At 42.6% G+C, this 11623-nt stretch overlaps 2 protein-coding genes across 3 annotated transcripts in view; both read left to right on the top strand.

Moving 5' to 3' along the window:
• Positions 1–587: 587 nt before the first annotated feature.
• Positions 588–3926, top strand: LOC117935922 (actin, alpha cardiac muscle). The gene is made up of 9 exons (XM_034858547.1): positions 588–733; positions 1751–1901; positions 1999–2127; positions 2308–2418; positions 2509–2593; positions 2880–3041; positions 3122–3313; positions 3411–3592; positions 3686–3926. Exons 2-9 carry the CDS (start codon positions 1773–1775, stop codon positions 3827–3829), a joined length of 1134 nt encoding a protein of 377 aa, XP_034714438.1. The 5' UTR covers positions 588–733; positions 1751–1772; the 3' UTR covers positions 3830–3926.
• An 875-nt stretch (positions 3927–4801) lies between these two features.
• The window catches only part of arhgap11a (Rho GTPase activating protein 11A), a 7913-nt gene continuing 1091 nt past the window's right edge, over positions 4802–11623 (top strand). Inside the window, exons 1-12 of one of the 2 annotated variants that reach the window (XM_034857551.1) lie at positions 4802–5579; positions 6576–6643; positions 6749–6845; positions 6938–7194; positions 7367–7530; positions 7618–7758; positions 7989–8063; positions 8430–8603; positions 8701–8830; positions 9040–9148; positions 9835–9949; positions 10054–11544. In XM_034857551.1, the coding sequence (XP_034713442.1) occupies positions 5445–5579; positions 6576–6643; positions 6749–6845; positions 6938–7194; positions 7367–7530; positions 7618–7758; positions 7989–8063; positions 8430–8603; positions 8701–8830; positions 9040–9148; positions 9835–9949; positions 10054–11544 (2956 nt within the window). In that variant the 5' untranslated portion in view covers positions 4802–5444. The remainder of the gene's footprint in view (positions 5580–6575; positions 6644–6748; positions 6846–6937; positions 7195–7366; positions 7531–7617; positions 7759–7988; positions 8064–8429; positions 8604–8700; positions 8831–9039; positions 9149–9834; positions 9950–10053; positions 11545–11623) is intronic. The other variant, XM_034857552.1, reaches the window with a different exon arrangement.

Here is an 11623-nt window from a genome sequence, read left to right as displayed (position 1 = left end):
CTCAAGTTGAGGAAGCTCAGTGCACATACCAGCACCATGGTTTACAGACATGTGCAATGTTTTCATTTCCTTAACAAGACACCAGTGATGCTCTCCTGACTGGGTCATCATATCATAGTTGGCCTTCTCAGTATAGTAAAACCTCTTTAGAGATGTGACATATGTGCAGAGTGGCATATTATGCATGAGAGTAACATAAAATATGATATTTTGAAACTCTAATTGCAAAATAAATCTTAATATAGACAAATGATTACAGGGCTGTAAAGTAATGATACTGCAACACACAGCAAGTATGCATTGCTTTAGGACATGGAGTTACATATTTCATGAAGTTGATGAGATAAACTTTCATCTTAGAAGTTGAGATTACTCTTTATGATCCTTTGGGAAATTAAATGACATTAATGTTAATGTTGTTCTTTCGTATTCAATAATACTATAAATCCAATAATATTTCAAAAACTTTAACATTAACTTCAAAACGTTTTATTCTCTACTGAGATTCATTTAAACTGTGTCATCCAAGTGACTACATTGCAGAGAACTCCCATCCATGTATGTAAAACACGTTCAGTGGCTTGTTGATTTTTTGCTGGCAGCTCTTATTTGGACTTGTGTGAACCCCCGGCCCCGCCCCTGGTCCATAGACCCAGTCTGGGTCTTATTTAAGGGGCTCTTCTCAACCTCAGCCTTTGTCCCAGTGGAAGCATCTGCCTACCAGTGCACCTTGGTGAGTACATTTCACAGCTTTTTTCTCTGTTCCACTGTAAATATCTGTGTCATTTGTGTGATTAGTTTCATGAAGTCGACTTGATGGGATATAAGTTAATGAATGGATTATGTAACTTCAGCTATCCAATGGTTGTCATATGTTGTAGTAACTAACAGAATTTACTGACAGTTAGAACTGGAGTTACTGGTTAAGCTAGGTTGACTGCAATGGGATGTGGAAATTAAACATAATTATATGATTTGATTTTCTGCTATAATGAAGCTCTATGCTATGGAAATAATCAATGGAAAAGCATGGAGAACTAACAAATATAGTATCTCTACCATATCCTATTGTAGTAGTACTTGGATCAGTGCACAGAAGCTAGGAAGAAGGTAGCCAAATTCCCCCATGCTCCAATGAATTAATAGGCAGCTGGGGTATGGAGCCATGTAGTAAAACAAAAGTGTCATAGTGTGAGGACAGATGGGTGCTGGTCTGGCTCTCAGACAAGCTCTCTCAGACCTGAAATAGCAGGAGATCCATGTGTCACTTGTTTCACCCTGTTAAGAACCGTGTGCTGAGCTTAAAATAGATCACAGGTCTTTCTGTTATGCCCCTTTTTGGTGCTACCTCAGCAACTCTGAGATGGCCCAGGGACAATCACGGCTGTGTTATCAGTAGTTGTACAACACTGGGACCAAAATAGCACCCAAATGCATGTCTAATTAGCTCTCTATAAATATAACCCATTGAGGTGGGTTGTATTCTTGTTGCAAAGTGATAGAGCAGTTATAAGAGTGTTGGAAGGTCTTCAAATGTACTCTGGATCACAGCTAATACATGCCTTAATCATATGAGTCTTTGATCTAGTCACTTCATCACATCATCAGCCACCCCAGCGATAAAGTGTCTGTGATTGTTCAATTATAACAGGCCTTCATGCTATGTTTAATATGATGGGAGATTTAGACAGCTGTTCCTAACACCCAGCCTAAATCTCCTTGTGTTTCTACCCCACCCCTCAAACTTTAGACCACCCCAGTGAAGCCTAATCATGTGTGACGACGATGAGACTACCGCCCTTGTGTGCGACAACGGCTCTGGCTTGGTCAAGGCTGGATTTGCCGGAGATGACGCTCCCCGTGCTGTCTTCCCTTCCATTGTTGGAAGGCCCCGCCACCAGGTGAGCTAAAAGAAAACTGAGAAAAAACATTTACTCAAGTATGTCTTAAAGTATGATTTTCCTATGTCTTATATTCGTCTTGTGCTTCTTCCCTCAGGGTGTGATGGTGGGTATGGGTCAGAAGGACAGCTATGTAGGTGATGAGGCTCAGAGCAAGAGGGGTATCCTGACCCTGAAGTACCCCATTGAGCACGGCATCATCACCAACTGGGACGATATGGAGAAGGTGTGTGTTGATAGTGAGACTCATTAACACCATTCATAGCAGCTGACGTTACACATCCTCAAGAATTCACATTCACAAAGTTGCCTGTTTTTAGAAGACCTGGTTGTTGTTGTTGTTGTTATTGTTTATTCAGTTGAGTCGTTTTAGTCCTGACATCAGCTGTTCTTTTTCATCCGTCAGATCTGGCACCACACCTTCTACAATGAGCTGCGTGTGGCCCCTGAGGAGCACCCCACCCTGCTCACTGAGGCCCCCCTGAACCCCAAAGCCAACAGAGAGAAGATGACCCAGGTACTTTAAAGTCACTACTTTCTGCTCGGCTCTTACGTATTTGTTCTCGGATTAGGACAGACTTTTACATTGGCTTGCTTCTTCTTCCAGATCATGTTTGAGACCTTCAACGTTCCAGCCATGTATGTGGCCATCCAAGCTGTCCTGTCCCTGTACGCCTCTGGTCGTACCACTGGTAAGTACACTGCATCTTTTCACGCAATGTAGTCTGTGGTCAGTTACGCAGTGAGCTAAAATAAGAGCAAACTGTTGAATATGTATTTAATTATTTTGAGGTTGTCTATCATCGGGACACATTCCTGTCTCATTGTCAAGGGGAGGTGTAAATTCCTCTTCAGCAGGGTGTGTGCCTGTGATGTCAGCAACATTGTATGGTTTATGATGTGAGACATATTTGAAGAGGACAGACCTTTACAGGCATGCATTGCTTACCCACTGTGGTCCTTTTCTGCTTGCTAAAGGTATCGTGCTGGACTCTGGTGATGGTGTGACCCACAATGTCCCCATTTACGAGGGTTACGCTCTCCCACACGCTATCATGCGTCTGGATCTGGCCGGTCGTGACCTGACTGACTACCTGATGAAGATCCTGACTGAGCGTGGCTACTCCTTTGTCACAACTGGTAGGTTTTTGTCATCATGGTTCCTTTGTTTAGTAAGAGGTGTGTGTTGTTTCTCAATACGTGAACTTTCTTCTCCATAGCTGAGCGTGAGATTGTGCGTGACATCAAGGAGAAGCTGTGCTACGTGGCTCTTGACTTTGAGAATGAGATGGCCACCGCTGCCTCCTCTTCCTCCCTTGAAAAGAGCTATGAGCTGCCCGATGGTCAGGTCATCACCATTGGTAACGAGCGTTTCCGTTGCCCAGAGACCCTCTTCCAGCCTTCTTTCATTGGTGAGTAATTGGTTTTATTTGTTTTTGGATAAATCTAACATTTGCAGTAGGCTGATGACTCAGACAAAACTCATCTTTTCTGCTGGTCCTCTACCAGGCATGGAGTCTGCTGGTATCCATGAGACCGCCTACAACAGCATCATGAAATGCGACATTGACATCCGTAAGGACCTGTATGCCAACAATGTGCTGTCTGGTGGTACCACCATGTACCCTGGTATTGCTGACCGTATGCAGAAGGAGATTACAGCTCTGGCCCCAAGCACCATGAAGATTAAGGTGAGGAAATGGCAACGGTTTTAAATTATCAAGTTCATCCATTAAATAATGTAACACTCATTAAAACTTAAATGTTGTTTATTACCTGCTTAGATCATCGCTCCACCTGAGAGGAAGTACTCCGTCTGGATCGGTGGCTCCATCCTGGCTTCCCTGTCCACCTTCCAGCAGATGTGGATCAGCAAGCAGGAGTACGATGAGGCAGGACCCTCCATTGTCCACAGGAAATGCTTCTAAACACACAACCAACCTCCTTCCGTCCAAACATTTGTATGTTGTTGTCTCCTGTACATATATGTTTATGTTCTATTGTAATAAAGATACGCATTGAAGAGAATATGCATGTTGACTTAATTTTGGCAAAAACAGAACCTTGTAGATTGCAGCAATGCAAACACACAAAATAACGAATGACAATGTCATTACGTGTGCAATTTCAGCATACACTACACGTCAATCCATCTTTTCCTCACATACCCAAATGAGCAAGTTTGCTGAAACATGGTGATGCTTCCACCTAGTGGTTGAAGACAAAAGTGAACATGAATTTTTACCTTACTTGAGAATCTGGACAAGTACAGCCATTGTCTTATTTTCCTTCTTTCTCTGGTTAATTCTTTGTTTTAAACATAACTATGGATATTTGGCATTATGCTTCATTCCTTATATAAAGATTAGACAAGAGAGCAGTGAAGGGCTCTTCCCACAAATGAGAACATACAGATTAGGTCACACTGCATGGCTTTCTTATAGCCAGGATAGACGATGTGACGGCAGTCACTATATGTTTTAAGAGTAACTTCTTGTAATACACAGTTTTGGTAACATGTATAACTTCACAGCATCCGATGTTGCAATCCATTACATTTAGACTAGTTTCTTGGTCTGAGAATTGGCCATCTTACATTATTCAGTCTCTCATTCTGTTTGATGTGATCCCTTTAAACATACTGGCTATCATTAATCTATAAATCATATGTCATAACCATAGCCATAATGCACAAAAACAGGGTGAAGGAGAATTCACCAGATAGGCTACTGGTAAGAATCGAATCAAATATGGGCATTTATCTGAAAGGTGCGACTAGTTTGTCTTACAGAGTTAACCGGTTGAAAGAAGCGTCCACTAGAGGTTTCGTCTAGAAACTACCCCGCCCAGTGAGGCTACCCTGGGTAGTAAAACACACGCTCCAGAGAATGTTATTCGAACCGTTACTAGCCAATCACAGCGTAGGGTGTATGGAGCGCTGCTGTTTGAATGCTCTGCGGGCGGAAACAGACATCCTGGCAACAACCGATTTGACGAGTAAACTATTATAGCAATGCAGTTAGCTAGCTAGCTAAAGAAAATAATCGATGTAATTCATACAGTTTATCGTTTGAGAAGAGGTAAACACAAACGACCGGTTGTGTGACACTATAAGCTATTTAGTTTATTTATGTTAGGCTTGTAAATGAGCTAACGTTAATTTGACTTGCTAACGTTAGCTAGCTAGCTGCATTGCAACTGAAACACTGAGCTAGTCATTAGATATGCGGTCCATAATGTAACGTTAGTTAACTCGTTAAAATCTCTTTGGTACTGAGTAATTTTGTAGTTCTTACTGTTGAAATTACAAATGGTAGACGGTTGTAGGGATCAAGCGTCTTGTAAGTTAACGTTAATTTCAGATCCACGTGAGGATGACTTAGGTTAGCTAGCTAGTTTGCGTCCGTGGTGTGGAGAAAGTGATAACGTTAAAGTTAGAAAGACTCAGGACTAAACCGATGTAACGTAACGTCCGGTCCAGTCAGAAGAGAGTGAACAAATTGTTGCAAAGTGCATTTGAAATTTACAAGAGAGAAGTGCAAAATGAAAGTCATGGAGAGAAATGTGATGCGTTTAGTGGCTGTGCAACACCTCCGCGCAGCGTTTGGGATAAAGACAAAGAACTGGAACAAAAACAAAGCCGCCAGCTGTAACGGCAAGTCAACAGCCAGCAACTCGGTAAGGTTACAGAAACCTCGTGCACAGCACAAGTTACTTGTGTTTTTATCTGTAATTCATTTTTTAACATGACAATCTGTTATGGCACACCACGATTTAACGTCAACAGTATCAACCTTAACGTTACATCCTAAACTTTAGGCAATTGAATACAATTAGCATATTCATGAAAGCATGCCCCCACTGATGACACCCATTTGTTCACAGGCTGTTGTCACCCATGTCCGTCACAGCACATGCTTTGTTGGGCTGTGCTCGTGTTTATTCACAAATGAAGTTCTTTACAAGTCAGAAAGACAAAACTCGACGACACAAAAGGACAACGTGTCTTCATAAATCTTTAGGGCACATTGTTGTAATGTTTTTGGACATAATGGCAAAATAAATTTGCAATTCAGGTGACTTTGAACAATTTAACCTCTACAGGATATGCTGACTGTAATGGCAGTTAATTTACTGACTGTAGACGCCCTGTTTCTTCTTGTGTACTTACTTGGAATTGGTTTACAGGAGTCACAAGGTTTGCTGCAAGAGACTTTGTGATTTTTCAAATGAACACGGAACTTCTGTATTTTGCAGGGGAGGCCTCTCAATGTTGTAATAGAAAACAATTTTCAACATTAGCTCAGACTATATGAGGTAATCAGCAACCTGAATGGGATAATTCTTTTTCCTTACTTAAAAACTCAGGATGGATTCAGATCATTGATGTTAAAACCAGCACAAAGTAGCTATTTTCTATTGTTCTCTCAAACATGGGAATGTCAGGAAGTGGAATTTCTATCACAGAGAACAATATGAGTATGGGTTATTTAAAAAAATGTGTCCAAAATGTTGGACTCTAAGATTTTGATACAGATGAATACACAATGGTTGTGATGCTCAAGTAATAGGAGTGATTTACCAGCTGGTTGTTTTTTTTTTCTCTATTGTTTAGCATTCTATAATTTCTAACATTAATACATTTAATGTCTTGTTTTTAATTGTCCCCCCCAGCCAAAGGTTTTCGGAGTATCCCTGGAGAGCCTACCGTACTATAATATGGAATGCGGGAGCGTGCCAAGGCAAGTAGACATGCTTTACTTTTTATGCAAGCCTAATTTTGTTTAAAGCTATTTCTTGTGCTGTCTTGTACATTTTATACTAACAACATTTCTCTGCTTTCTTAGCTTCCTGGTCGACGCATGTATGATACTGCTGGCGCATGTCGACACAGAGGGCCTGTTCAGAAAATCTGGCTCTGTCGTTCGCCTGAAAGCACTCAGGGTGAGTGATGGCTGAAGTCGACCTTGCATTCACTGAGGGATGGTGACCCTGAGAAAAAGGTCTAACACAGAAGCTGTGTTTTGTCTGTGTAGGCAAAACTGGATGCGGGTGAGGAGTGTCTGTCCACCGCACTTCCCTGTGACGTGGCCGGTCTGGTGAAGCAGTTCTTCAGGGAACTGCCGGAGCCCGTGCTACCGACGGAGCTGCAGGAGACCTTCCTCAAGGCCCAGCAGCTTCCCACCATGGAGGATAGGACCTCTGCCACCATGCTGCTGTCTTGTGTGCTACCCGACAAAAACCTAAGCACCCTGCGTCACTTTTTTGACTTCCTCAACAATGTGTCTAAGAGGTGCCAGAAATAGATTTACTTGGATTGCTTTGTTACATTTAACATTTTTTTTTTTTAGTTCGTTTGTGGTTGTATCAAACATCAAACAATCATTTAATGTTTTGAATCCGTCTTTACCTTCCTCTTCATATGTACTTTACTGCTGCTTTTCTATCTCTTTGCTTGAACGCAGGAGTGCAGAGAATAAGATGGATAGCAGCAACTTGTCTGTGATCTTGGCTCCCAACATCCTTCACGCTGGAGACGGTGCAGAGAAGATGAACGCCAACACCGAGAAACGCCTCAAGCTACAGGCAGCCATAGTGCACTGCTTCATAGAGAATGCCCGCAACTTTGGTATGACGTGAGGCATCTTACCTTCTGGGTCTGTGTACACTGTAGCTTTTTAAACACTAATTACTTGGTTGGGTCTGTGTTTCACAGGTGTGTTACCACAGTTTCTTCTAGAGAAAGTTCCAGCCATGGTGGGCTGTGAGGGGGGGGCACTGTCCCCTACTCATGATGGACTTGAGGAGCTGGACATAAACTCAGGGATAAGGAAGAGACACAGGCGCAGCTTCGGAGGTAAGACTATGCCATCAGATACGTTTTTATTTTTTTTAATGAAAGCTGTAGTAAACAAGATCATTTTAATTAAAACTCAGATTGGCGAGATAAATAAAATTAAAATAAACCACCCTGAAAATATCTAAATACACTACACAGACATAGTAAATTGTAAATGAATCGTGTTATTTCTAAGCAGCTTTAGTCCGCATACATTTTTATATGGTTCACTTTGTCTCATATTTCAGATATGGTCAATGGTGCTTTGAATAAGATAAAAACTAATAGAACACCCACAAATGCCACCCAGTCAGACAGTCTTGGTAGGTACTGAGGTCAGAGGAGATAATGTTGCCTGTCCTAAAGCATGAAGAGCCATCTGCTATGCACATGAAACAACAAGCTTTCTGCAAATTTATTGACGTTTGCCTTAATAATGAAAATCAGTCATTTGAGTAATTGGAAATAATGCTTTGATTTAAATGTTTCTATTGGCTTTTGTTTTCTTTGCCTGTCTGCTTGTCATTTGCATGAATTATCTTCCATAAATTTCAGTCATAACCTGCAAAGTCTTCCAAGTGCCTTGGCTCAGAATTCACTTTGGAATGTTTTTAAATATAAAAAACAAATCATACATATAAAAAAGTACAATACATATAAATGTATTCATTCTTTTGTGATTTTGCCAGTCTTTTCCTCTGCAACTCCGGTGATTGCAACACCAACCTCAAAGCGAAAACTTCCTTTGGAATCTGGTTACTCTTTTGGATTCTCAAACAAGAAACGTAGATCTGTCAAAAAGACTCTTGGGATAGAGTTACTTCCCAATGCTTTGTTCAGCGCGGCTTCCACTCCTGGATCAGGTACTGATGATTGTTTGAGCAAATGGGAATGAACTGTTCTGCTATCTCTTAAGCTTGTTGTTAAGTGTACGTGTTTCCCTCCTTTTTTATATATAAGCTTACAGTGCCTCGGGGGTCTTGGACTCTTCCCAAACGACCCTGTCATCAGCAGGGAAGTCTAAAAGGCAGTCATCTGTCTCTGCAAGGAGGAAGAGCCAACGTCTTAGCAAGAGACATGCACTCAACAGGTACACACTTTCTTAATACTTCAGTTATCCTTCATAATCCCAATTATGTGTTATTTCTATGACAGCAGTGACAGTAATGTACATATGCTAAATACAATATTAAATGCATTGTGCCACACAGCCATGCATTCCCCACTATGTTATACTATTTGTAGTTTGTAGAACATTGTTCTTATTCTAATAATGGTTTGAATGGTTATCTTTTTCAGAGTTGAATCTGGAAGAGCCGGCTGCTTTTCTCCTAAAGTCGACAAAAAAGAAGCACCACGCAAATCTCTGCGATTGCGTTTTAGCCTGGGCAAGAGCAGCAAGGAGGCTGTAAGTCTAGTTGGCCAACAGACTTCACATTCCACTTACACAGATTAGGAAAAGTCTGTTGATGAATTGCATTGAGGAATAGGCTGCCATTAACAATTCAATTGAAAAAGTAACATTTGCACATGTTGTATTTAATGGGGTAAATTGTTGCACGTTAGCACTTTTTACTGGGTGATATTCTAAGTTTTACTTTCAGTAGCTAACACATTTGAACTAATGCGTGCACAGTTTAAAAAAAAAATGTGGATTGTGTTTCACATTTGTAATTTTGCAAATAAATTGTGTTCATACTTGTGTAGTACTAAACCATATGTCATGCAGCAGCAGATGTCCTGTGATTTACTAGGTTAAGCACTCAGGTGAAAGAATGTTATTATATAGTTTATACAATAAATATATTGTAACAGTTTTAGGGCACATTAGGTAAGCTGTTTAACGTGCATAATTCCTTATGCGCTATAGTTATATGTATATTCTTGATTTAATAAAAAGTTGATGACCAAGAAATCTACTATCTTGTTTCTTCTGAGTGACTTATCATCCTCTGAAGAACTAACCACAAGAATCATTTAATTAACATATTAATTATACATTTTGGGTAACACCTGTGGGGTCCTTTTCTTAACAAAAATAATACACTAAAGCTTCTTTCATCTTTCATGTCTCATTCCATGCTGGTGATAAAGGGATCTGAATCCATTGGCTGGCGACTTGCCACTCAGGAGAGCACAACCACTTTTTGTTTCACCAAAGAGACAGAGTTCAGCCCATCAGTTCTGCCTAGAACAGCTGAAACCAAAAGTGAGTACCAAGCAATCAAATCCAATCAACTGCTAATAAAAAAAATCTCTATTCCAGTGTGATGTTACAAATTTTGGGTTGTAATATACCACATTGTTTTACAGGCTCAAAGTACATCAGCAAGTCTGAAGACAATTTGCTGACCCCCCGATGTGACTCAAGTGCCCACCGGACCTCATGGAGCGGAGAGACTTCTGTAGGAGACCAGGCTTTCAGTGGAGGATCTTTCACAGAAACCCCCATGCACATGTGCTTAATGAGCAACTGCATGTCTGAGCCAGCCATCGTCGTATCAAAGCCCTCAGCAGTGGCCAGCTTTCCTAAAAAGTTGTGTTGTGCTTCTAGTGCTGAGAGCCTAGAGAGCGAGGGCTCCAGCACTGAAGCCCAGAGTCAAACCGGCCCCACCCTGCTGAAAATAAATAAGGCCTTCATAGAGTCGGGCACTGCTCCCCAGACCGTTGCAGAGAACAACTGCAACTCTGCAGGAGACAACGCGACAAAACCATCACGCAGCTTGCTAGTCCCTCCGCCAGAGACTCCCACGGTCAAAGTTGTTTCTGTGGACACGGATGCCTCCAGGTTCCCAACACAGCAGAGCCTTCTGGCTAATGAGCAGAGCATTACCTTTAGCCAGATTGAAATTGCCGCTCTATCACCTTTGCATATCGACAGTGTAGTTTTTGAGTCCGGTGCATACTGTTCTCCAGTAGTACAGGCGGAGAAAGGCTCTTTCTGTGCTGCTCCCATCGGTAGCTACAACAGCTCCATGGGGGGAGAAAGTGAAACGGAGGCAGAGCAGGTGAACTGCAGCAGGTTAATTGAAGCTCTGGACATCCAGAGTCCTGCTTTCTTTAAACTGGGTGTCTTCTCTGGGCTGCAGTCCACTCCATACAAGCTGTGCCTTGGACTCAGAGATGATCTTGGTACTACTCCTAAAATTGGTACTATGGTCAGTGCGGTACATGAAGAAAATGAACCTCTCCCAGAGAGTGGTACCAAAGTCCAAAACCAGCAGCCCCTCTCACCACGCAGCCTGGAGACTGAAAAGCGTCGGGTGGCAGACCACATTCATCACTTCAACAGGCTCACCCTTAATTCTCCCAGAGGCTCCCAGGCTGGACACCTCAGATCACCGCTCAAGTTTCAGCGAACGCCTGTGCGTCAGACCGTCCGCAGGATGAACTCTCTCCTGGGAGAGAGCAGGAGACCAACTAGAAATGCAGAACTCTCCACCTGCCTGGGCGGTCAGGTGGTGAGGGCAGTGAGCTTGCAGAGTGGCCTCTCTCCTCACCCACAGCTCCAGCCTCGCCAGGGGGAGGAACAAATGGGGCTGTCCAACAGCATTCGCCCCGTGAAGAAACCGCCTCCAGTGCCCCCCAAAAAACAAAGCACCTTGTCCCGTAAACTCAAACCCTGTGCTTTGGCCGACGTGACCAACAAGGTCCAACCACAGCCCAAAGTGGAGTGTTCGGTCGCTGATCCACCAGGAGCTCAGAAGCCTCTTGTGCAGCAGGCAGTAGAGAAGGACATAAACCATTACAGAGGTTCACCTAGAAACCCCCTCAACCAAGTACAACTGCTGTCTGCCACCAAGCCTGTAGAGCAGTGATCATCAACTGGCGGCCCGCGGGCCGAATGCGGCCCGCCAAGCCGTTCGATCCGGCCCGCAACTGT

The sequence above is a fragment of the Etheostoma cragini genome, chromosome 20 (genome assembly GCF_013103735.1).
Source record: "Etheostoma cragini isolate CJK2018 chromosome 20, CSU_Ecrag_1.0, whole genome shotgun sequence".
NCBI classification, from domain to species: domain Eukaryota; kingdom Metazoa; phylum Chordata; class Actinopteri; order Perciformes; family Percidae; genus Etheostoma; species Etheostoma cragini.
Note: the sequence above shows the minus strand (reverse complement) of the source record. Positions and strands in the feature narration are given on the sequence as shown.